Source organism: Heptranchias perlo, chromosome 2, assembly GCF_035084215.1.
Source record: "Heptranchias perlo isolate sHepPer1 chromosome 2, sHepPer1.hap1, whole genome shotgun sequence".
In the NCBI taxonomy this organism is placed as follows: Eukaryota; Metazoa; Chordata; class Chondrichthyes; order Hexanchiformes; family Hexanchidae; genus Heptranchias; species Heptranchias perlo.
This window is the reverse complement of record NC_090326.1, coordinates 52,954,857-52,982,068: the sequence shown is the minus strand read 5'-3', so window position 1 is coordinate 52,982,068 and position 27,212 is coordinate 52,954,857. Positions and strand designations below refer to the sequence as shown.

General features: G+C 39.0%; 1 protein-coding gene across 1 annotated transcript in view; it reads right to left on the bottom strand.

Moving 5' to 3' along the window:
• Positions 1–27,212, bottom strand: part of LOC137339234 (cadherin-12-like) — a 214,152-nt gene that overhangs the window by 74,299 nt on the left and 112,641 nt on the right. Inside the window, exons 6-8 of the mRNA XM_068001881.1 lie at positions 22,677–22,864; positions 17,855–18,108; positions 105–241 (exon numbers count right to left, since the gene is read on the bottom strand). Of these exons, the coding sequence (XP_067857982.1) occupies positions 105–241; positions 17,855–18,108; positions 22,677–22,864 (579 nt within the window). The remainder of the gene's footprint in view (positions 1–104; positions 242–17,854; positions 18,109–22,676; positions 22,865–27,212) is intronic.

Below are 27,212 nucleotides of genomic sequence, written 5' to 3'. Positions count from 1 at the left end.
GTGTTCAATCTACTATATACACTATTTTTATAGGGCCCTTATTTCCCATGAAATCTGTTGTCAGTTTGCTTAACCACTTGTGTCTGACTGTATACAGTACTTACTGGTTTTCACTGCTAGAACAGAGATGTTGTACTGGGAAGTATCCTCTCTGTCCAGAATGTCATTGGTAGCAATTGTTCCGTCAACTTCATCGATGGTAAAGTATCTCTCCTGGTCAGTGCTCTCATCAATTGAGTACCTGTGATGTCAACAAAATAACAGTTGTTGCATGAATATTTTTGTATACACCTTACGGTTACATACAACCTAGGTACACTGTGATAATATGATCTTGTCTCAGGTGGGTCCAATGATTTTATTCAAATGAATGGAAGGGGGGAAATAGTTCAATTTGCTTTATGTGTTTGATAAAGAAAACCAAACATCACAGAACTCAACTTTATTTTTCACTCTATATAAATACTAATGCAAATCAAAACAGTAGAATTAGAGATGAAGAAAAAAAACTCACAAGTGTGCATCAGCCAAATGGTTTTAACCCTTGTCAAAAAATTATCAATGAAAAACAATCAGTCTTTGATTTGATGCACTGAATGATAGCAGTAGAATTGGCTGGTGTACTAATTTGCCAAATGCACACTTATAACATCATTTACATAAACGGCAACCTAGAAAACTAGCAAAAGCTGAGTAGCAGTTTAAAAAAAACATAACAGTACAAGAACGGCTCTAATTATAAGCCTGTGACATGTCAAAACAAGTTAAAAAAAGACATTGGTACTTGAAAGCCTGAAGGGGAAAATAGAAATTTTGAAAGGACAAAATTATTGGCTGATATCTGAAAGGTCAGGGGCATGGTCCCCAAATGATTTAAAATTCTTACATTACAAATTATACATTGCGATTATTTTTAAGAACTTTCATACTTTACAATTGAGAGAATTTTTAACCTGAAAAAAGGGTGACATTTGGACCTCTACAGATATTGACACACTGTTGGAGGTCCTGGTCCTAATTTCTATAAGACAGTAGGGGTAATTACATGTTCGAGCTTTGCCAAAGGAGAGCCACACTTTCAGGGAAAACAGCTCCGATACTCTAACCCATGCTCCAAGTGATTTGGTGCCCCCTGGAAGTGCGCGATTTCAGAATTACTACTCCAATCTTTTCGAAGTCAGGACTGGAGTGCACCAATACTTGCAGGTGATTGTCCACCAAAGTTTTAAAAAAAATCACATTTACCCACCCGCCAGCTTTTCCTATTTGTCAAATAAAAAACAATTTTTGAAACATGTGCATTCTAATTGCTACAGTCATATATCAAACTATATGTAGGGGCAGATTTCTCTGCTCCTGGGCCTGGGCACACTGAATTGCCTTGGCGCATGAATAGAGGAATATTGGGCAGAGAAGAGTGTAAGCCTGTAAGGGAGCCTGCCAATTTCTTGCTGGTTCATTTTAATGGCTGGTAAATCAACTGGCTCCTTTATGGCTGTCCACTCCTCCCAACCTGATTTTTCTCGAAGTGTTGAGCCCAGGCACAGGAAAAGAAAACCCTACCCAGCCAACGTAACAATAATGCAGTACGCCAAAAACTATAAGTGGCGCCCACCTGAGGAGAAAAGAAAATTCGGGCGGAGTGTAAAACAGGCTGCTCATTTGCTATCGCCCATTTTCACTGCTGCTCAAGACCAATTTAATTCTACGAATATCAACCAAAAGTCTTAATGCAGTGAATTGCTGATTGTATTAAAGGACTAGAGTATCAAGCAATACAATGTCAAAGTTGAAAATATGACTAAGTACATAACTATATAATATTAATCTGAGGTAAACAAATGATAGTTTATAGAATATTAGATTGCAATAATAATCCATTTTTTTTCAGTATTTATCTAAGTAGCTTCAGGAGAATAATTGTACGTTGTTACACATTGGAAGAAAAAAAAATGGGTGTAACATTTTAGGACTTTTACCGATATAGCCTGGAAGGGATTTTGTTTTCATTCATATTCTGATGTTGCTATAAAGGTTAGATTCAGCTTATAAAGGATTAACTCTCAGAGGTACAACAATTTTTAACTTTTTTTTGAACTATTTAGGATCTTAATTCAGAAACAACGGGAAGTCATTGCATGGATTCCATAGGAATTCATACCCTCATGATAGAGTGGTGCTGAGGATGGTATAGCAGATAAGCCAACCATCAGAGACTGTCTGCTGTCTCGACTTAGGTATTTCTTGCTATTATAATATAATGGTTTTCATTTAATATGCACAGCAAGGAACTTAGCTGAACAAAGCATACAGGTGCCAAAAGTCCCTACATCAAGGGGGCAGCATTTTATTAATGGTGGTGACTTTGATTGAGAGCTTGGCGGGCCAATCCCTGACACACAGAGTTTAAGGATGGGTTTATCTCTCTCCTATTTTCCTATTTTGAAAAAGAGAGACAGCACTAACCAGGTAATTACAAAAAGGTTGGTTTAATAACTAGGTAGGAAAAGTTTTGGAATCTTTCATATAAGATGAAATTACTAAATATTTGGAATAAGAGAAAATAATTAGAAGCTGCCAACATGGATTTCAGAAAGGAAGACTATTCTTGACAAACCTGATAGAGTTCTTTGAGGAGGTGACAGATATGGTGGATGGGGGAAATACAGTGGATGTGGTATGTATGGACTTTTAGAGAGCATTTTGGCAGGTACCACATAGGAGACTTAGAGAAGATTAAGGAATATGGAATAAGGATAACACATTGGATTAAAAACTAGTTAGAAGAGAGGAAACAGAGAGTAGGTGTTAAGAATAGTTTCTCAATGTGGTTGGAAATGGACAACATGTCTGGGGCTGCTTCTGTTCATTGTGTACATTAATGATTTGGATATAGGGCTAGGTGAAGTGGTGTGCAAATTTGCAGATCATTCTAAAATAGGAGGCATAGTAATTAATTCTGAGGATCAAAGGAAGCTGCAAGGGGGCATTGATAACGTGGTGGAATGGGTAAAAAAGTGGAAGATGGAATTCAATGTCTGTAAGGTGCTATATTTTGTTTTTAAAAAAAAATAATGATACTCTGAATGGAGGAAGGCTGGGTGATGTGGAAAAGTAAAAGGGATTGGGGCTTTAGCTTCACGAGACACTAAAAACAGCACCTCAAGTGGATAAGGCCATAAGGTTTTATTGCAAGAGGTAGAGAATATAAAGTCATGATGTTGTGGTGAATCTATATAAAACCTTAGAAAGTCCACAGTTGGAGTACTGTGCAGTTTTGAGTTCCACATCATGGAAAGAATGTTGAGGCAACAAAGGTCAAGCTCAAATTCACTAGGATTTTGCCTGGTATGAGGATATACAAATATGAAGAAAGACTTGAAAAATTGAGGCAGTTTTTGTTAGAATAAAGGAGATTAAGGAGTGGTTTGATTGAAGTCTTCTAAAAAATGAAAAGATGGACAAGAGTAGATCGAAACAGACCGTTTCCAGTGATTAAGTGAACGAGGGAACGTAGACACAAGATTAGGTGTCAGAGATTTAGGACAGAGAGCAGGAGAAATTTTGTTTTACACACAGGGTTGTAAGCCTATGGATGCATTACTGGAATTAGTGATTGAAACAGAATGATTTAAGGAAAGGGAAATGAAGGTATATCAGAACGGATGCACATTGGATTCGGCCTACTGCTCTTGTGAAGGACATACATCAACATGGACTGGTTCGGCTGAAGAACCAGTTTCTGTAATTATTGTATAATTCTATATAACTCTCCTTCTACAGAGACGGAGAAGTCAGTCAGGGAGACTGAGAGGCTCCAGCCTATATGCAAATGATTACAGCTTGTAACAGACAAAGGTGGGGCCAATTAGCTTAAGGACAGCTAACTTGTAAGTGGATTTTGTTTACAATAGTGACAAAGTCCTGGATTTTTAGTACTTTTATTGGAACGAATAGTAAGAAATGGATATAACACACTGGAAATTGTATTGTGTTCATCTATGTAGTCTTTGTAAAGTAAACCAGTTTTTTGGTTTATAATTGTACCTCTTCCCAACTGGAATGGTTTTCAGTCCACCTTCCATAAAGACAGGAGTTTGGTTAATGAGATGCCATGATAACATTTGGTTAATTCATTGCCACAAATGAGTTTGGTTAATGAGTGGCATGTGTGTGACTACATCCAGTACATGTAACAAGAGGTATAGATTGAATGACTTTCCTCATTCATACTTATCTTGTGATCCTGTGAAATCTTTAGTGGATTGACAAGTTGCCTGCAGGATTGAATTCATCCTAACCAGAATGCCAATGTATAATACCCTAATCTTACCCTAAAGGTGGCTTTCAGTGGGCAAGTTGATGTAAAGAGAGGATTGGAGGAGCACTGCATCGGTGAGGAAGATGGCAGTCTGTGATGACTGGGCCCTGTGGTATTGCAGAATAATATACTGTTTTACTGCTATATTGCAGAACAATATACTGTCGTTCTGCATGTAGTTGCCCCCACGTTGCATAATGTTCACAAGTGTATATAGCCTCTGCCTTACTGAGCTAAGTTCTCCATCCTGCACATCTTGGAGATGAAAGGAAAGCTTCTGTGCACCTTCTCTGATCCTTTTTATCTGAGTTGTCCCTGTAAAGGATTCCTCCACATAAAAGATTATGATCCTTTTATTTGACACTGAGCCTGACTTTTGATGATAACGGATGTCATCACGTAAGGCTTTGATTTTTTTTGAAATGGAGAACCAACAGAAGTGATTAATTGATATGCTGGTGACACTATTTGATGTGGGCATTTAAGCCCTGTGCCTGACTCGGATTGCTGGAAGTTAAGGTGTTGCATTGAGCATACTTAACCCCAAGACACCAGCAAACATCAGGTTTAAAGATCATTGACTACTGGATGTGCAATACAGAGGGAGCAAATATGATCCATATGTTATGGTGATTCCACCTATTCTGGCAGGAAGTGGTAAGAATCCTGGAATTAATATTGATCATTCAGACTGTTAACATCCCACAAATGGTTATTCAGAGACTGTTCCCTAAGGATGCTTTAATTGCTAAGGAGAAGATAGATAATTATGCTGATTTGCTTCTTGGAGAATAGGACAACACAGAAGAGCTTCAAAACCCAGTAGCCTTCTAAGCACCCAGCACTGGATTATCCCACTGTTGGATACAGCTAACCTGGAAAGACCAACACAGAGCAATAGAGGCCATAAAGAAAACAATATTTTTTTCTAAAATATAAGGAAACTGGGGTGGGTGAGAGTAGGAGCAGGAAAATTGTAACATGAGAAAGACACACAAAAGATTTTTTGTGGAAAATCAAAACGGATACTTGTGAGTACACTTAGAGATAAGTGAAGGAAAAAAATTAAAAAGGAGAATCTATATAATGGAAAGGGCTAATGTGTAGATGGTGGTATGCTAAAGGATATTTGCATGTCACTAAATGTTTTCTGAAAAAAAAACCTTAAACCAACTTGAAGTGACAAAATAAAGGTTGGTGTTAATATTTCAAAATTGAAATTAGGAAAGCACTATAGATAACTTAATTTATAAGAAGTACCAGATGAAATTCAAAACCAGTGCAATTGAATCAAAAACAATACACATTGGCTCAGTAGACACAAAGAAGCACTAAATGCCAAAACTGTTGACTAGAATAGCTCTGGTCGATTAAATTGAATGATTCACTTAATTATTCCATTTGTATGTATCACCTACCCAGCCTGACTGTTGTTAACTAATTCTTATAATCACAATCTGTCAACTTGTCTCAGAATGTGATCTGCTTCCAGAACAAACAACATTCAATGTATAAGTGAAGCCATAATCCGAATGTATAATTCAACCCCAAGCCAGGTGACTACTGTGTAGTTAACTTCTGATGCTACACTGTGCTGATTATACTAATTATATTAATCAGTTTGCAATAATGTCAGATTCAGATCTGAAATCTTGAATAGTAAATATTCATCACATTCAAAGTGGGAATTAGAAAGGAAAGTCTCACTTAAAACCTGACAATCAAAGCTCTTAAACTAAAAGGGAAATTTAGGAGCCATCGATCACACCTCCAATTCGAAGAGGGCCCTCTGTAGGCCTGGATTTTAAAGGACAATGAAAATTAGGTTATGGGGGTAATTTCATATGCTCACGCTGCTGGTGAGGAGCCTTGCCGGCAACAGCACAAATGATAAACTCTGATACACGCTGCCCACAGTTTTCCGACCATTAACATAAATGGTCCGAAAATTGTGGGGAGCGCACTCCTGGATTTCTGATTTGCAATGCCAGAAGGCAAGGCTCCCTGGTGACAATGCAAACTTGTAAAATTACCATTTCGTGACTCACAGGGTATAAAAATATTCACAAACAAGTCAACAAGACAGTTAACTGAACAAAAGAACTAATATCTAAAAGTGGTGAATTTCCGTGGAGGTTCCCTTGCTTGACCACTGTAACTTTGGCCGAAAAGCCACAGAATCCTTGAAAAAACCTAATTTTTTGACATTTTTCTGAGGTCGCTGCGACTCTTCTGCTGAGGTTACAGCGAACGATCAAGAGAACCCCCGTGGCAACTCTTCCTATAATAAACCTTGTTGGCCAGTATGTCGCCTCATTCTTTGATTATTTCTGTAAGGTATATTTTTAACCCACATTTTACTTTAAGAAACCAAACAGTACGATCAGATAAGGAAATTGGCAAAAGAACCAGAGGGGAGATGAGGAGAACTTTTTTTATGCAGCGAGCTGTTATGATCTGGAATGCATTGCCTGAAAGGGTGGTGGAAGCAGATTCGATAATAACTTTCAAATGGAATTGGATATACACCAGAGAGGAGTTATGAGGAGAGAGCAGGAGAGTGGAACTAATTGGATAGCTCTTTCAAAGAGCCAGCAAAAGCATAATGGGCTGAATGGCCTCATTCTATGCTGTAGGATTCTTTGATTCTAACAGTTTACAAGTTGAAACAGGAAAACTGCTGAACATTTAGCATTCATACTTTCAAACTGGGGAAATATCAAGGAGTACTCGTGATATTACAGAGGTGATTCTGTTTCTGGATGAAAAATCATGGGCTGCATGCCCGTGATTTCACAAGATGTGAGTGGTGCTCCCCAATGGAAGTGTTGAATCATGGAATCATCCATTTTATCTTATACCACCATCTCAGCATTTTATTTTTGTTATGTTTAGTTCTGAGTTATACCAAACTCAAGTCTTAGTCAAAATTACATGAAGATGCTGTGTATTAGCAAAATGGCAACAGAATAGGGCAACACAGTTAATTGCAAACAAAGGTAGGAGACAACTAACACCAGAAAATACAATTGTAGAGTTATATTGATAAGCTCCAGTGTGAAATTAATCAAAGTCCAATATGCATGCAAAGTTCAAACGTCCATGCAGCATCACAGAGGGATAAATCCATCTATCTGCCACAACGTTATATATCTTGCCCCAGTTTTTTACATAGGATTATTCAGATTTTTAAGTATAGACACTCTCATTACCTTGTATAATGTAAGAACTGAATATTATGAGGGGCAATTTTATGAAATTGTGCTCCAGCAATATCAGGAATTCAGATGCATGCCTGTTGGATGTAAAATTATGGGAAGTGCTTGCCAAAATTTCCAATGTGCACTCCTGATGGTTGAGGCTCTTTGTTGAAAGTGTAATTTTATAAAATTAACCTTATGTTGTATTAACCATGCGCTATACTAAGGTACTTTCCTACAGGCATTGGTAGCTGTTCAATTCTGAAACTCAGGTGAACTTTCTTCATGTATAATTTTGGTGAATGAAGTACAATCAAGCCGAATCTTCTTGTCCCTTGATGTTCACACATGTATACTTCCCATCAGTGGTTCCTGGTTAGCGATCAAGAGCAGGAACCCTGATTCACTTTTCCCCTCCTCAGCCCAGAGGTTAGCAAGAGGAAAAATGGCAGAGGGTTCTTGTTTCTAACCAATTAGTATGTTTCCACTGCCAACCTGACATAGATTAGCTAAATCTGCACAAGCCAGGGATTAAATTTAGGAATTTGCTGGTGTGTATGGTGCAGTGTCATGCTATGTGATGCGTTTATCCGATGAGCTATCGGAGAAGGATTATCAATGTGGTAATATGCCTGTGCATTTTGGATATATGCTGGCAGTGGACGAGGTATCTTGAAATTGACCTGAATTCATAAAATTGAACCCAATCATGGAATCATAGAATCATAGAATGGTTACAGCACAGAAGGAGGTCATTCAGCCCATCGAGCCCATGCCGGCTCTTAAGAGCAATCCAGTTAGTCCCATTCCCCCACTCTTTCCGCATAGCTGTGCCAATTTTTTCCCTTCAAGTATTTAGCCACTTCCTTTTTGAAAGCCACGATTGAATCTGCTTCCACCACCCTATCAGACAGCGCATTCCAGATCATAACTACTCCCTGAATAAAAATGTTTTTCCTCATGTCGCCCTTGGTTCCTTTGCCAATCATTTTAATCCTGTGTCCTCTGGTTCTCGACCTTCCATCAAAGGGAACAGTTTCTCTTTATTTACTTTATCCAAACCCATCATGACTTTGAACACTTCTTTCAAATCTCAACTTAACCTTCTCTGCTCTAAGGAGAACAACCCCAGCTTCTCCAGTCTATCCACGTAACTGAAGTTCCTCATCCCTGGAACTATTCTAGTAAATCTTTTCTGCACCCTCTCTAAGGCCTTCACATCCTTCCTAAAGTGGACACAGTACTCCAGTTGTGGCTGAATCAGTGTTTTATAAAGGTTCAAAATAACTTCCTTGCTTTTGTACTCTATGCCTCTATAAAGCCTAGGATCCCAGATACTTTTTTAACCGCTTTCTCAACCTGTCCTGCCACCTACAAAGATTTGTGCACATATACCCCAAGGTCTCTCTGTTCCTGCACTCCTTTTAGAATTGTACCATTTAGTTTATATTGCCTCTCCTCATTCTTCCTGCCAAAATGTATCACTTTGCACTTCTCTGCATTAAATTTCATCTGTCATGTGTCTGCCTATTCCACCAGCCTGATAATGTCCTCTTGAAGTCTATCACTATCCTCCTCACTGTTCACTACACTTCCAAGTTTTGTGTCATTTGCAAATTTTGAAATTGTGTTCTATACACCCAAGTCCAAGTCATAATATATATCAAAAAAAGCAGCGGTCCTAGTACCAACCCCTGGAGAACACCACTGTATACCTTCCTCCAGTCTGAAAAATAGCCGTTCACCACTACCCTTTGTTTCCTGTCACTTAGCCACTTTTGTATCCATGCTGCCACTGTCCCTTTTATTCCATGGGCTTCAATTTTGCTGACAAGCCTATTATGTGGCACTTTATCAAACACCTTTTGAAAGTCCACGTACACAATATCAACCTTTTCTGTTACCTCATCAAAAAACTCAATCAAGTTAGTTAAACACGATTTGCCTTTAACAAATTCATGCTGACTTTCCTTTATTAATCCATACTTGTCCAAGTGACTATTAATTTTGTCCCAGATTATCGTTTCTAAAAGCTTCCCCACCACCGAGGTTAAACTGACTGGCCTGTAGTTGCCGGGCTTATCCTTACACCTTTTTTTGAACAAGTTTGTAAAAGTTGCAATTCTCCAGTACTCTGGCACCACCGCCATATCGACGTTTGGAAGATTACGGCCAGCACATCTGCAATTTCCATCTTTACTTCCCTCATCAACCTAGGATGCATCCCATCTGGGCCTGGTGACTTATCTACTTTAAGTACAGCCAACCTTTCTAGTACCTCCTCTTTATCAGCAGCTCATCTTTTTTGATAATTTAGTAATTACATTATATGACACCAGAATAGCTTTATTTTTCAGTTTCTTTAGCAATTGTTTTGTGAATGATTAGGATTTTATGGTGGAATTTTTTAAGTGGCGAAGGAACAGAGTTTGTAGCAGGGACCATAGACAATATCTTCAGTCTTCCCAATGTGTATTTGGAGGAAATTGCAACTCATCCAGGACTATTTGTCGGGCGAGCAGTTCGACCACACAGCGGAATTGGATGGGTCGAGAGGGGTGATGGTGAGGTTGAGCTGGGTGTCATCAGTGTACATGTTGAACGTCATGTCTTCAGATGATGTCTCCGAGGGGCAGCATGCAGATGAGAAATAGGAGGAGGCCAAGGATATATCCTTAGGGGACTCTAGAAGTAACGATGTGGGGGCAGGAAGAGAAACCATTGCAGGAGATTTTCTGGCTATGACTGGATAAGTAAGAATGGAACCAGGAGAGCGCAGTCCCACTCAGATGGTCAAGGAAGGAGAAATGTTAGAGGAGGATGGTGTAGTCAATCGTGTCAAGGGCCATCATCTATAATCATAGGGCTAGCTTCCACATTCAAGTTAGTGTCATCCAGCTCTACCTCTCATATCTACTTTCACCTCTAGCTTACCTTCCACTGCTACCAAAACTCTGATCTACACCATGTCACCTCTGGATTTGACTTCTCCAATGCCCTCCTTTCTGTCCTCCCAAATGCCACCCTCGAAAAACTCTAAAACTTGTTACACATTAAAGCCCGCTCACCCACCACCCTCATCCTCATCAACCTACATTGGTTCCTGCACCCAACGGTTCAAATTTTACATCTTCATCCTCGTCTACAAATCCTTTTATGGTGTCATACCCACCTTACCTCTGCAACCTTCTCCAGCTCTACATCCTCTACCATCTATCTTCAGCAGAGCCTCCAGCCATCATCTGTACTTTCTGTAACCTTCTCCCGAAAATGCTCAACCTCTTTACTTCCATACCTGCATTTAAGACCATTCTCAAAAGATATTTCTTTGATTGAGCTTTCAGTCACCTCTCAATACTCCCACAAAGGCTCAATGTCACTTCTGTTTCGTCTGTGGATTCCTTAGGGTGTTTTCTACATGAAAAATATTATATGAATGTAACTAAAATTGAAACAGAAAATGCTGGAAACTCTCAGCACTCATTACCAACCCCACCCCCCTTTTGCCTTGCATCATCATCCCTTTTGTCATTTAATCACTCCTGCCCCTCCACCCTATCACAGGCTTTCCCTTTTGTTCTTCCCTTCCCTCCCTCTCTCCTTTTACCCTGGCTCTGTACTTGCTTATAAACTGTTAAATCTCTAACTTCTTCCAGTTCTGATGAAAGGTCATCGACCTGAAACATGGGCCTAAATTTTAGCCCGGAACCCGGAAGACAGCAGGGGTTTGGGGGGGGGGGGTGGGAATTCCTGATGGCAAACCTGAAAGTACGGGTTTCCCGGACGTCCTTACGATTTTGACGTAAGGATTCTGGCCCCTCAGTCGAGCTGTCAGTCGGACAGGAGAAGAGCCAGGAAGCTGATGCGAGAAGGTAAGTCTTAGATGGGGGGGGGGGCGAGGTCAGTGATCATCGGGGTGGGGGGGGGGGGGGGGGGGGAGTCGGGGTCGGAGATCATTGGGGGGGGGGGTCGGAGATCATGGAGGAGTGGTGGTCACTGCAGGTAGGCTTGTTGGGCCTGGGGGAAGCATTCCTGCTCCTCCGTGCCCACAAGCTGCACAATAAAGGTACTTGCCTGCAGTTTCGGGTCTTCTCGCCTCCTTTCATGTGGCGTGAAGTAGAAGGCCCTAGAATCCCAGCCCCCAGGAGTTAAAAACAAAAAAGCTGTAAAAATGGAGGCCCTAGGCCTCCTAAGAGCAGTTTGGTCATCCGCCTCTCGTCGCCTCCGTTAAAACCGGAAATGGGTGGGTTGGAGGTGGGTTTTAGATTTTTAAAATTTTTACTGTCACCCCGCCCCAACCCACCCATTTTTCAGAGATAAAATTTAGGCCATTAACTCTGTTTCTCGCCACACAGATGCTGCCTTACCTGATGAGTGTTTCCTGCAGTTTCTGTTTTTATTTCAGATTTACAGCATCTGCAGTGTTTTGCTTTTGTTTATATGAATGTAACTTGTCATTCGAAAACTTCGTGATAACACATGGGACTTTATAAACTATTTTCAGACCGTAGTCAATTTTTCATAAACAGACCATCAACATCCACTCCCTCCACCACCGGCGCACTGTGGCTGCAGTGTGTACTATCTACAGGATGCACTGCAGCAACTCGCCAAGGCTTCTTCAACATCACCTCCCACACCCATGACCTCTACCACCTAGAAGGACAAGGGTAGCAGGCAAATGGGAACACCACCGCCTGGAAGTCACACACCACGCTGACTTGGACATATATCGGCGTTCATCGTCCCTGGTTCAAAATTCTGGAACTCCCTACCTAAGTGTACTGTGGGAGTACCTTCACCGCATGGACTGCAGCGGTTGGAGAAGGCAGCTCACCACCACCTTCTCAAGGGCAACTAGGGATGGGCAATAAATGCTGGCCTTGCTAGCAACGCCCATATCCCAAGATTGAATAAGAAAAGCATACTTATATTAACTTTATAAACAATGATATATGAATACACTGATTCTTTTTAAATAGTTTGAGTATTTCAAATACTGTAACACATTCACTATAAGAGGACACTGGGTAAAGCCAATAATTCATTCAAATTTAATTCTACAGAGTATGACTTCTGAAAATGCATGCTCTAAATTGTAAATCTTCAAAGCAGAGACATCAATATTTAAGAACAGAACAAACTGTGCATTTGATGCAGGAGTTAGTATTCATTTACCTCGCATCTCAGGTAAGCACATGTTTTGTATAAGTATCACAAATCTCCTAGATAAACTCCTAATACACATAACATTTGTTTTGATCTTGTTATGTTATTATTCAATGAACCATTATCATATTCATGGCTTAAAAGACTGCAGTTTACTATAAAAAATTAGATCTCCTGAATTTGTTACCAAATTACTGCAATCTTCAAAGACCCTTTCATGATGTGATTTCAAAAATTCAATTTGACTTCTCGGTGTCATTTCTGTATCGACCAATAAAGATGCCAATGGCCAGTATGACATAACTGTGGCTGCCCACTCGTACTGCCTTCAGAAATGTTGGGTAGTGTATAAATGGAGCATTAACTATCTTTTGCCTTTATAGAACTCAAGATCAATAAAGAAAAATCTCACACATTAAACGGTGATCAGGGTTCCATTAAAATGCAATATAATTCACTAGATCAGTATGCTTAGTCTGTCACTATAAACCCAAAATGGTCATGTAGATTAATTCAGTAACATTTGAACAGATCGGGATGGGGGGCTGGGGAAGGAACTCTTAACTGCGGAGGGTAGTAGATCAGAGACTAACAGTGCTATAAAAGTTTACACAAACATTCTAAAGTTTTGCTTAGTTACCCTTGGGAATCAGGAAGAATTTATGCAGAAGCCTCTTTTAGGAGATGAAATTGGTGTGGCAGAATGCATGAGATTGTACATGGTCTGTTCAAGGAGCAGGCTTGATGGCTAAATGATCTTTTCTCTTTGAGGCTTTTTTATGCACTTATCCCAGATTATCCAATTTGATTCCTTCACTCATGGATTATAACCTTGCTCTAAATCCAAAATGAGATCACACTTTGAAATAACTATAGTATATTTTATGGATTTTAATAAATACCGTGCCATTCACGTGTATACTTTTATACAGGCTTATTCTATTTTGAGTCAGGTCTTTGCAGGCAGTAGATCTCATCTACTGTTTGTGGGTCCTTGCTGTGCATAATTTGACTGCCTATATAACATCAGTGACTGTAGTTCAAAAAGTAATTTATTAGATGAAGGAATAGAGAGCCGTATATCCAAGTTTGCTGACGACACGAAGTTAGGTAGCACATTAAGGAGTGTAGATGGGAGCAAAAAGTTGCAAAGGGACATTGATAGATAAGTGAGTGGGAAAAACGGTGGAGTTTAATGTGGGCAAGTGTGAAGTCATCCACTTTGGACCTAAGAAAGATAGATCAGAGTATGTTCTAAATGGTAAAAAGCTAGGATCTGTGGAAGAGCAGAGAGATTTAGGGGTCCATGTACAGTGATCACTATAAACTAGTGGACAGGTACAAAAAATAATTAAAAAGGTTACCGGAATTTAAGCCTTTATCTCAAAGGGGGTGAAATACAAAGCAGTGAAAGTTATGCTCCAGTTGTATAAAGCCCTGGTTAGACCGTATCTGGAGAACTCCGTTCAGTTCTGGGCACCACACATCAGGAAGGATATATTGGCCTTGGAAGGGGTGCAATGCAGATTCACCAGAATTATATCAGGGCTAAAAGGGTTAAATTATGAGAACAGGTTGCATAGACTAGGCTTGTATTCCCTTGAGTATAGAAGATTAAAGGGTGATCTAATTAAGGTGTTTAAGATGATTAAAGGATTTGATAGGGTAGATGCAGAGAAACTATTTCCTCTGGTGGAGGAGTCCTGAACAAAGGGGCATAACCTTAAAATTAGAGCCAGGCCATTCCGAATGATGTCAGGAGGCACTTCTTCACACAAAGGGTAGTGGAAATCTGGAACTCTCTCACACAAAAAGCTGTTGAGGCGTGGTCAAGTGAAAAATTCAAAACTAAGATCGATAGATTTTTGTTAGGTAATGGTATTAAGAGATATGGAGCAAAGGCAGGTAAATAAAGTTGAGGTACAGATCAGCCATGATCTAATTGAATGATGGAACAGGCTTGAGGGGTTGAACGGCTTATTTCTTTCCCTATGTTGCTAGATGTGAAGTGCTTTAGGATGTTCTGAGAATTTGATAAAGCAATATATAAATGCAAGTTCTTTCTTTTTAGAAGCAATCATGATGAACACTTTCAGCGAATGTGCCAAATATAATTGATACATAATAACTTTAAGGAGTAATTTTATGAGTTTTTGCTACGGACAAGGTTCCCCGCCAGCAGCAAGATCTCTCCTACTGTCAAGAATTAACAACTGAAACATAATCACCACATACTCATACAGTGATAATCAACAGCTCATTATTGACAAATAAAACAGTCAGTGTATATTACCAAAACAGATTGGTTTGATCTCAAACTTTTTTTGTGTAGTCAAATATTATTTTTCCCGAGTCTTCTCCTCTTACCCCTTCTCCTCTGAAGGCAGTGATTTGTTACTGGAGTACAGTTTCACTGACACAGGGAAACCTTTGGTACCTCACTCAAATGGCCATTATTCAATGGTGAGCCTTGGCAGTACAACAGTGTGCACATCTTTGATTGTTTCAAAAATATACTTATCCAATCAAATGGCCTGAAATTGCATGGACTGCTTCAAGATAATTTTCTTGGCATTCACATAGACAGACTGGTGGAATTGGCAGATACATGGCAGATGAAATTTAATGCAGAGAAGTGATGCATTTTGGAAGGTGGAATATACTTGAGAAATTCTGCAGTATTTTGATTATACGGAAAAGAAAAGGAACTTGTATTTATGTCGCCCTTATCAGTGCTTAGGACACTTTAAACTAATGAATTCATAGAATCATAGAGCACAGAAGGAGGACATTTGGCCCATCATGCCTGTGCCGGCTCTTTCAAAAGAGCGATCCAATTAGACCCATTATCCTGCTCTTTTCCCATAGCCCTGCAAAATTTTCCTTTTCAAGTATAGGTCTTATTCCTTTTTGAAAGTTACTATTGAATCTGCTTCACCACCCTTTCAGGCAGTGCATTCCAGATCCTAACAACACATTGCTGAAAAAAAATTCTCCTCATCTCCCCCTTGGTTCTTTTGCCAATTACCTTAAATCTGTGTCCTCTGGTTACCGACCCTCCTGCCAGTGGAAACAGTTTCTCCCTATCTACTCCATCAAAACTCCTCATAATTTTGAACACCTCTATTAAATCTCCCCTAAACCTTCTTTGTTCTAAAGAGAACAATACCAGCTTCTTTAGTCTCTCTACATACCTGAAGTCCCTCATCCCTAGTACCATCTCTACCCTTTCAAAGGCCTTGCCATCCTTCCTAAAGGTAGTTCCTAGAATTGGTCACAATACTCCAGCTGAGGCCTAACTAGTGATTTATAAAGGTTTACCATAACTTTCTTGCTTTTGCCACTCTATGCTTTTATTTATAAATCTAAGGAGCCTGTATGCTTTTTTAACAGCATTATCAACATGTCCTGCCTCCTTCAAAGATTTGTGTATGTGAACCCACAGGTCTCTCTGTTCCTGCACCACCTTTAAAATTGTACCATTTAGTTTATATTTCCTCTCCTCATTCTACCTTCCAAAATGCATCACTTCTCTGCATTAAATTTCATCTGTGATGTGTCTGCCCATTCCAACAGTCTGTCTATTTCCTCTTGAAGTCTGCTACTATCGTCCAAACTATTTACTACACTTCCAAGTTTTATGTCATCTGCAGAATTAGAAATTATGCCCCCTATACCCAAGTTCAGGTCACTAATAGATATAAAAAAAAGTGGTACTAATACCAACCCCTGGGAGGGATTGCCACTGTATACGTCCCTTCAGTCTGATAAACAACCATTCACCGCTACTCTCTGCTTTCTGTCCCTTAGCCAATTTTGTATCCATGCTGCCCCTGCCCTTTTAATCCCGTGAGCTTCAATTTTGCTAACAATTCTATTATATGACACTTGACCTTTTGAAAGTTTATATACACAACATCAACTGCACTATCTTCAACGACCCTCTCCGTTATTTATTCGAAGAACAAAATTACTTTTGAAGTGTAGTCACTTTTGTTATGTAAATAAATGTAGCAGCAAATTTGTTACAACAAAGTTCCACAAACAGCAAATGATATGATCAACCAGTTCTGTTATTTTTGGTGGTGTTAGTTGTGGAGGAATGTTGGCCATGACAATGGGAAATATCCCTGCCCTTAATCTAAGACTACCATGTGATCTTTTACATCCCTCTAAACCACCAGAACATGTAGATGGGGCCTTGGTTTAACATCTCATCTGAAAGGCAGATTTTTCTAAAATAATCCATGTAATGTATTATATATTATCATTTCTGTATTTGATGTGAAAAATGATTGTTACAAAATGCAATCCATCTTATTGTAATATTGCATGTTATTTATAATCTTAGTTCTGTCCACATTTAGATAATGCACCATTTCAGACTTCCACAAACCATAGTATATGCCATTCGTTGAACCTGTGGGATGTTGGTTTTACAGATAAGAAGGACTGCTGAATCAAACTAAGAATCTAAAGTTGGGCCAATTCAAATGAATTATTTATTTGTTCACTTTGGACCACTTCACCCCATCCATTTGAAAACAAGTGGCAAAGAGAAACAATGTCCATCTGCCCAACTGAGATCAAATTCACAACCAATCTAGGCTTATTTATATTCCTTGACATGATTTCCCTTTACATGCCTTAAACTGTTTCTACCTTTTGTCGAAACTGTCTACTATTTTAATAGGAATCACTAGATCTTTGGAAGTTACTTCAAGTGAAAGTGGACCAAGTCCCTGGTTTCACTGAGTGATAGGGTGTCTGAGAACTTTAACAATAAGACTGTAGAGACCAGCCTGTGACCAAAGTAGCGCGAGGGATGCATTTTACGACCATGTGGTTGAGCCTAAAAGCAATTCCAGAGGGTTTTTAATATAAGTAAGGCTGTTACCAAGCAGCTTAAGAACCTTGTCAAACACCCATCTCACATATGGTAGCACACTAAACCTTTAGAGGGTGGATAATCAGCCCCGAAGCCATCCCACTGTAGTCAATTAGTAATTAAGTATTCTGTCACTGCAACGCTAGTATATCATTAATGACTCAGTCGGTATTTCAACATGATTCCTAAAGTATTGTGTAGGCAGAGTTATCAATCTGTGCACAGTGGGAACTAGAATCAAGATTTTCAAAATTTAATGAAATATTTTTGCCCTACCTGACAGGACTGTTGCTAACATCAGAATCCTGTGCTGTCACTGCACCTATAATACTGCCCACATTGGTATCTTCATAGACATCCATTACATAAAAAGGCCTGCTGAATATAGGAGGTTCATCCACATCAAGAATGGTGATCTTCACAGTAGCTGTATCTTTAAAAGGACCCAGGGATTGGAAGCGATCATCTGGATGGGGATCAATGGCATCTACTTTGAAGATGTATGATTTTTTATTTTCATAGTCCAGTGGCTTTGAGAAAGAAGATATACATTGTCAAATAAACCATGGTGGACATGTATTAAATATATAAAAATAAATTGACTTACAAGGCAATCAATATTGCAAATAAGATCATACGAAAATGTCGCTGAGGTATGGAGTATCTTAAATAATTTAATACTCATTTAAAGTTTTCATTTTCAAACTTCTATCAAATGCTGAATAAAACAAAAAAAATCACAGTAGCATCATAGTACGGTACAGCACAGAAGGAGGCCATTCAGCCCATCTTGCCTGTGCTGGCTTTTTAAAAGAGCTAGCAAATTAGTCCCACTCCCCTGCTCTTTCTCCAGAGCCTTGTAAATTTTTCCCTTCAAGTATTTATCCAATTCCCTTTTGAAAGTTACTTTTGAATCTGCTTCCACCACCCTTTCAGGCAATGCATTCCAGATCAAAACAACTCGCTGCTTAAAAAAATGTTTCCTCATGTTGCCTCTGATTCTTTTGCCAATCACCTTAAATCTGTGTCTTCTGGTTACTGACCCTTCTGCCACTGGAAACAGTTTTTCTTTATTTACTCCATCAAAACCGTTCATGATTTTGAACACTTCTTTCAAATCTCCTCTTAATCTTCTCTGCTCCAACGAGGACAACCCCAGCTTCTCCAGTCTCTTCACAGAACTACAGTCCCTCATTCCCGGTACCATTCTAGTAAATCTCTTCTGCACCCTCTCTAAGGCCTTGACATCCTTCCTAAAGTGTGGTGCCCAGAATTAAACACAATACTCCAGCTGAGGCCTAAACATTTTTGACATAACTTCCTTGCTTTTGTATTCTATGCCTCTGTTAATAAAGCCCAGGATCCCGCATGCTTTTTTTAACAGCCTTCTCAACTTGTCCTGTCATCTTCAAAGATTTGTGTACATATACCCCAGCATCCCCTTTAAAATTGTACCATTTAGTTTATATTGCCTCTCCTCATTTTTCCTACCAAAATGTTTTACTTCACACTTCCCTGCATTGAATTTCAACTGCCATGTGTCTGCCCATTTCATCAGTCTGCCTATGTCCTCCTGAAGTCTGCCACTATCCTCCACATTGTTTATTACATTTCTGAGTTTCATGTCATCTGCAAACTTTGAAAATATGCCCTGTATACCCAAGTCAAGGTCATTAATATAAATTTTAAAAAGCAGTGGTTCTAATACTGACCTCTGGGGAACACTACTGTACGCTTCCCTCCAGTCTGAAAAACAACCGTTCACCGCTACTCTCTTTTCTGTCCCTTAGCCAGTTCTGTATCCACACTGCCACTATTACTTCAATCCCATGGGTTTCAATTTTGCTAACAAGTCTATTAAGTGGAGGAATTAAATACATTGTACTTCAAAGTGCCAAGAAATAAATTGACCATAATGCAGTGAAATACATTGTACATCAAAGGGACGAAAAATAAATTGACCACAATGCAATGAAATATAGTGTACATCAAAGGGAAGAAAAATAAATTGACCACATTAAATGGGGCTGAACTGTTAATGGTAAACCTATAGTCAAACAATGGGAAATATTCAAATAAGTATTTGGTACAATTGGTTACCCCTAAAAGGCAAAAGCTCCACTTATGTAATTAAGTAACCATGGTCAACAAATTAGGTAAGAGACAATTTCAAGCTAATAGAAAAAATGTACACAAAAGCAAGAGAAAGTAGAAATTCAGTGGACTGGGAGAGCAATAAAAAGTAATAAAAGGTGCAAAAATAGAATATGAAAAAAAACTTGCAAGGGACATTAAAGCCAACAGTAAAAGTTTTTATAAATATCTTAATAAAAATATAGTGGTTAAGGGGAATGTGGACCCAGTAAAGACAGATGCAGGTGTGACCATAATGAACAATGACGAAATGGCAGACTGTTAAATAAATACTTTGTATCTATCTTCACATAAGAACAAGAGGATAAAATACCAATGGTACAAGAGAATCTAAAATAAGTCAAGAGGAGGAACTTATTGGATTTATTATAGGTCAAAAGAATGGTAATGGATAAAATAATGGGACTTAAGAAAGGCAAAACTCCAGGATTTGATGGTTTCCAACTAAGGGTATTAAAAGAAATAAGTGAGTTAAAAAGGCATACAGGTTACTTTCTTTTTTTGGCGAGGCATAGAATATAAGAGCAAGAAGGTTATGCTAGAACTGTATAAAACAATAGTTGGACTACAGCTAGAGTACTGCATACAGTTCTGGTCACCACATTACAGGAAAGATGTGATTGCACTCGGGAGGGTACAGTGGAGATTTACAAAAATATTGCCAGGACTGGAGAATTTTAGCTATGAGAAAAGATTGGATAGGCTGGGATTATTTTCTTTGGAACAAAAGAGGGTGATAGGTTAGTCATCATTTTCCAAAGCTCTCTAGATTTGGGAATTGTGCCTTTGGATTGGAAGATTGTGAATGCCATTCCATTAGTTAAGAAGGGAGGGATGGAAAACCAGAAAACTGCAGACCTATCAATTTAACATCAGTTGTAGGGAAGTTACTGGAATCTATCATCAGAGACAGATTGACTGAGCATTTGGACAAGTATGAGCTGATTAAAGAGAGTCAGCAAGTATTTGTGAAGGGTAGGTCATGTCTGACTAACATAGTTGATTTTTTTGAGGAGGTCACTAATATGGTAGAAAAGGGTGTGGCTATAGATGTTGTCTATATCGACTTCCAGAAGGCATTTGATAAGGTTCCGCACAAGAGATTATCAAAAATAAAAGCATGTGGAATTTAAAGGTAACCCTGTGACATGGGTTGGTAATAGGTTGAGAGGTAGGGGACAGAAAGTAGGAACGAAAGGAGCATACTCTGATTGGCGGGATGTGACAAGTGGTGTTCCCCAGGATCTGTGCTGGGGCCTCAGCTTTTTACCATATATATCAATGATTTAGATGAAGGTATAGAGAGTTGTATATCCAATCTTCAGATGACACCAAGTTAGAAGGCACAGCAAGTTGTGCAGATGGGATCAGGAAGCTACAAAGGGATATAGATAAAGTTAGTGGACAAAGCTGGCAGATGGAGTTCAATGTGGGGAAGTGTGAGGTCATCCACATTGGATCCAAGAAAGACAAATCAGAATATTTTGTTAATGGTGAGAGATTTGGAACTGTAGAGGAGCAAAGGGATTTGGGTGTCCATGTATACAAATCATTAAAAACTAGTGCACAGGTACAAAATGTAGCCAAAAAAGCTAATTGAATCTCGAGGGGGCTGGAATACAAAAGGGAGGAAGTCATGCCTTGGTCAGACCCCATCTGGAGTACTGCCTTCAGTTCTGGGCACCAGACCTCAGGAAGGATAAATTGGCCTTAGAGAGGGTACAGTGCAGACTCACCGGAATTATGCGGGGGGCTTAAAGGGTTCAATTATGAGGACAAGTTGCATAATCTTACTTTGTATTCCCTTGAGTTTAGAAGGTTGAGGGGAAATCTGGTTGAGGTCTTTAAAATGATAATGGGGTTCGATTGGATAGATGCAGAGAAACAATTTCCTCTGGTGGGGGAATCCAGAACAAGGGGGCACAATTTTAATATTAGTGCTAGGCCATTTAGGAGTGAAACCAGGAAGCACTTTTTCACACAAACAGTAGTGGAAATCTGGAACTCGCTCCCCCAAGCGGCTGTGGACGCTGGGCCAATTTAAATTTGCAAGATTGAGATCGATAGATTTTTTTTTAAGGTAAAGGTTTCAAGGATAATGGAGCAATGGCTGGTAAAAGAAGTTGAGGTACAGATTAGCCGTGATCCAATAGAATGGCGAAACAGACTAAAGGGGCTGAATGGCTTACTCCTGTTCCTATATTCCTACTCCAGGTCAGAAATGACTTTATTGAATTGTTTATAAATTGTAGTTTACAATTGAGGTGCTTGGTGTTACATAATTTATAAGGCAGGTGGGTAGCAGGCTGATATCATGAACTGGTTTATGTTCCTCTAAATCATAGCTCACAAGCTGTTTATGTTTATAGCACACATTGAGATAACCGTTCTCACACATAAAACAGATGTATTTTTGTGTAAAAACTTTACCAATTTTAGACACAATTGTAATGGCAGAAGAAGTATTGAGCATTGGTAGAAATTAAGAAGTTGTTCATATTGTGCTTGATGTCAAGCTTTAGTTAGTTCTGAGCATTTGTGAAAGTTAAATTGGGAGGTTATGTAAATTAAGATACAGATTAGGAGAATTTTATCCTGAAAGAGAGAAAGAGAGCAGTGATAGTCAGAAGGACAAGCAGAGAGCACAACAGAAATGTGAAGATGGACAGATTTGGGGAAGGGAGGGTAGTGGGGAAGAGAAATATTGAATAGTGATTAGGAGAGAAAGAATAAAAAGAAAAAAAAATGATCGAAAACAAAGGAAGATCACAATCATGAGATTTTGCAGCTAAGATATTTTCTGCAGTTTCTGAAAGGAATTGTCAGAACCATGGTACAAGCAGGAGTCATTTATTGTGGCACAAGCGGCAACTTAAGCCACATGAGTGATAGCTACTTACATGACTTCTGTTTTATTTTATTTTAAACACTAAACAATCCTGACCTTTTTCAAATTTATAATTCCTTCTTGTGTAGTCTTGTCAGAGGTAATGTCAAATACATTCAGTCCATCTCCAGGAACGACGTTGTATTCTACATCAGCATTCTTCCCAATATCAGCATCATTGGCCTTTATTCTGCCAATGGCTGAACCGACTGGGGTTGATTCAGGAACCTTCAGATGAAAGATGTCTGAAAGAAGAGTTCAGAGTCATATAAAATAATGTCAAAATGTATTCTTAAGAGATAAAAGTGTTATTTTCTTTGCAAATTCTCAAACATACCAACAGCACTGAAGAAAATAGATACTAAGAAGCAGCTGACAGCTGCATGGAGGACCACATATAAAGTAAGGTCCTGAAGAAGCCTGTACCGGGTGATTATTGCAATATGTGTTTTTAATGTTGCTGGTAAAAGTTATGTTTTATTCTTAGAGACTAAATCAAATGAAATTTGTCATCATATGTTGTGGATTTTAATGGCTGAAACATTTATGTCTCATAGAACTATATCTCCATTTACTGCTATACAGTGGAGGCATTTGATAAGAAGTAAAGGCTTTTTCCAGCAATATTTGCATATTCTAAGCTGGTGGTTTCTAGTAATACCATTTTTTCCTCATTAGTATTACCATAAATATTTAATGGAGACATATAGGATTACAATCATAACACAAGAATAGGACATTTGTTTACATTGAATGCAATGAACAATTCACATGGCAATATTAATAAGATGTCAACACATGCAATAATTCTTATTAATTCCAAAGAACAAGTATATTGAACAAACTTATTTTGAACAAAACCATCCCTGTTCTTACTGTGGAAACGGAATATATCAAGAAGAATATGAGTTCATCACTGGTGAGCTATTAGTTTTTCCTTCATCATGAAGTAAACTGTAGATGCTATTTTTCTCTATTATGCAACATCTTTACCTTCTCTTGACTAATTTAGCCCTTCATCTTTCTCACTTATCCTGTTAATTTAAATGTATTCAGCATGAATGACCTGGAGTTTCAGTAAAGCATGTACCATTCTATCTGGCCCTAATAATAAAGGATGACATAAGGACAGTGGTGAGAAAGGATCTTGGTTCGGAAGATCAGGTCGTAGAATTTTAGATCTTGTACTGTGTTATGAGACAGGGTTAATTAGTAATCTCACAGTAAAGGATCCTCTGGGTAAGAGTGATCATAATATGATAGAATTTCCCATTGAATTTGAGAGTGACGTACTTAAATCCGAAACTAGAGTCCTAAATTTAAATAAAACCAATTACATAGGTATGAGGGTGAGCTGGCTGAGGTAGATTGGGAAATCAAATTAAAGGGTATGACAGTTGAAAAGCAAAAGCAAACATTTAAAGAAATATTTCAATATTCTCAACAAATATACATTCCATTGAGAAATAAAAACTCCACAGGAAAAGTGATACACCCCTGGCCAACTAAAGAAGGTAAGGATAGTGTTACATTTAAAGAGGCCTATAATGTTGCCAAGAAGAGTAGTAAGCTTGAGGATAGAGAAAGTTTTAGAAACCAGCAAAGGATGACCAAAAAATTGATAACAGGGGAGAAAATAGAATATAAAAGTAAACTAGCAAGAAATATAAAAACAGATTGTAAGAGCTTCTACAAGTATGCAAAAAGGAAGAGAGTAAGAAAATCAAAAAGTTAGTATGCAGGTGCAGCAGGTGATCAAGAAGGCCAACGGAATGTTGGCTTTTATTGCTAGGGGGATAGAATATAAAAACAGGGAGGTATTGCTGCAGTTATATAAGGGATTGGTGAGACCGCACCTGGAATACTGCATACAGTTTTGGTGTCCATACTTAAGAAAACACATACTTGCTCTCGAGGCAGTACAAAGAAGGTTCACTCGGTTAATCCCAGGGATGAGGGGGTGGACATATGAGGAGAGGTTGAGTAGATTGGGACTCGACTCATTGGAGTTCAGAAGAATGAGAGGCGATCTTATTGAAACATATAAGATTGTGAAGGGGCTTGATCGGGTGGATGCAGTAAGGATGTTCCCAAGGATGGGTGAAACTAGAACTAGGGGGCATACTCTTAGAATAAGGGGCTGCTCTTTCAAAACTGAGATGAGGAGAAACTTCTTCACTCAGAGGGTAGTAGGTCTGTGGAATTTGCTGCCCCAGGAAGCTGTGGAAGCTACATCATTAAATAAATTTAAAACAGAAATAGACAGTTTCCTAGAAGTAAAGGGAATTAGGGGTTACGGGGAGCGGGCAGGAAATTGGACATGAATTTAGATTTGAGGTTAGGATCAGATCAGCAATAATCTTATCGAGGGGCCGATTGGCCTACTCCTGCTCCTATTTCTTATGTTCTTATGTTCTTATGAGTAGCAAAAGTAAATATTGGTCCCCAGAGGCTGAGACAGGAGAAATTATAACGGGGAATCAGGAAATGGCAGATGCATTAAACAAATATTTTGAATCTGTCTTCACAATAGAAGACACAAAAAGCATACCAGAATTAATGGGGAAGCACAGGTCTAATGAGAGTGAGGAACTTAAAGTAATTATTATCAGTAGAGAAAAAGTACTTGGGAAACTAATGGGACTAAAAGCCAATAAATCCCCTGATGGCCAACAATCGAGGGCTCTAAAAGAGGTGGCTGCAGAGATAGTGGATGCATTGGTTGTGAGCTTCCAAAATTCCATAGATTCTAGAATGGTCTCAGCGGATTGGAAGACGGCAAATGTAGCCCTACTATTTAGGAAAGGAGGGAGAGAGAAAACAAGGAACTACAGGCCAGTTAACCTGATATCAGTTGTCGGGAAAATGCTGGAATCTATTATTAAGGAAGTGGTAAACAGGACATTTAGAACATCATAATATGATCGTGTTTGACAAATTTATTGGAGTTTTTTGAGGATGTAACTAGCAGAGTAGATAACGGGGATGTAATATATTTGGATTTTCAAAAGGCATTCGATTAGGCGCCACATAAAAGGTTATTACGCAAGTTAAGAGCTCATGAGGTTGGGGGTAGCATAATAGCATGGATAGAGGATTGGTTAACAGACAGAAAACAGAGAATAAGAATAAACGGGTCATTTTCAGGTTGGCAGGCTGTAACTAGTGGGGTACCGCAAGGATCAGTGCTTGGGCCTCAGCTAGTTATGATCTATATTAATGACTTGGATGAAGGCACCGAGTGTAATGTATCCAATTTTGCCGACAATACAAAGCTAGGTGGGAAAGTAAGCAGTGAGGAGGACACATATAGTCTGCAAAGGGATAGAGACAGGTTAAGTGAATAGGCAAGAAAGCAGATTGAGTATAATGTGGGGAAATGTGAGATTATTCACTTTGGTAGGAAGAATAGAAAAACAGAATATTTTTTAAATGGTGAGAAACTGTTAAATATTGGGACCAGAGAGACTTGGGTCTCCTGGTACAAGAAACACAAAAAGTTAGCATGCAGGTACGGCGAGCAATTAGGAAAGCAAATAACATGTTGGCCTTTATTGCAAGTGGGTTGGAGTACAAGAGTAAGGAAGTCTTACTACAATTGTACAAGGCTTTGGTGAGACCGCACCTGGAGTACTGCGTACAGTTTTGGTTTCCTTATCTAAGAAAGGATATACTTGCCTTAGAGGCGATGCAATGAAGGTTCATTAGATTAATACCTGGGATGAGAGGGTTGTCCTATGAGGAGAGTTTGAGTAGAATGGGCCTATACTTTCTGGAGTTTAGAAGAATAAGAGGTGATCTCATTGAAACATATAAGATTCTGAGGGGCTTGACAGGGTAGATGCTGAGAGGTTGTTTCCCTTGCCTGGAGAGTCTAGAACTAGAGGCATAGTCGCAGGATAAGGCATCGGCCATTTAAGACTGAGATGAGGAGGAATTTCTTCACTCAGAGGGTTGTGATTCTTTGGAATTCTCTACTCTAGAGGGCTGTGGATGCTGAGTCATTGAGTATATTCAAGGCTGAGATAGATAGATTTTTGGACTCTAGGGGAATCAAGGGATATGGGGATCAGGCAGGAAAGTGGAGTTGAGGTTGAACATTAGCCATGATATAAATGAATGGCGGAGCAGGCTCGAGGGGCTGTATGGCCTACTCCTGGTCCTATTTCTTATGTTCTTATGTTCTTACCATGCTCCTTAACATAGATGAAACTGCTCTGTAACCTTGCAGAGTTGTTTCACCAATGCTAAGGAGCTTAGCTAAGAGTGACTATCATTCTTAAGTGCATAGCACTGTTTAAAACTGTGTACTTCACACTGGGAAGATCTGAAACTTGTCCTGTTCAAAATGGAAATCAAAGCTAAAGTCTAATTTTGTCATCCATAATAAGCACTATAAAATGAGATAAACTGCTTAGGGGATTTTCAAGATAATATCAGTTTTATCTTCAAAATCCTCTAAGCAAGCTTGAATTATTAGGATGCTTTTACTTTACAAATCTGATTTCAGGAGAGCAGCTTTATACCAGCCTCCTGCTGCTGGCCTACCTCGTATACAATCTCACCTGGCACTATAATCCATCAGACACTGCA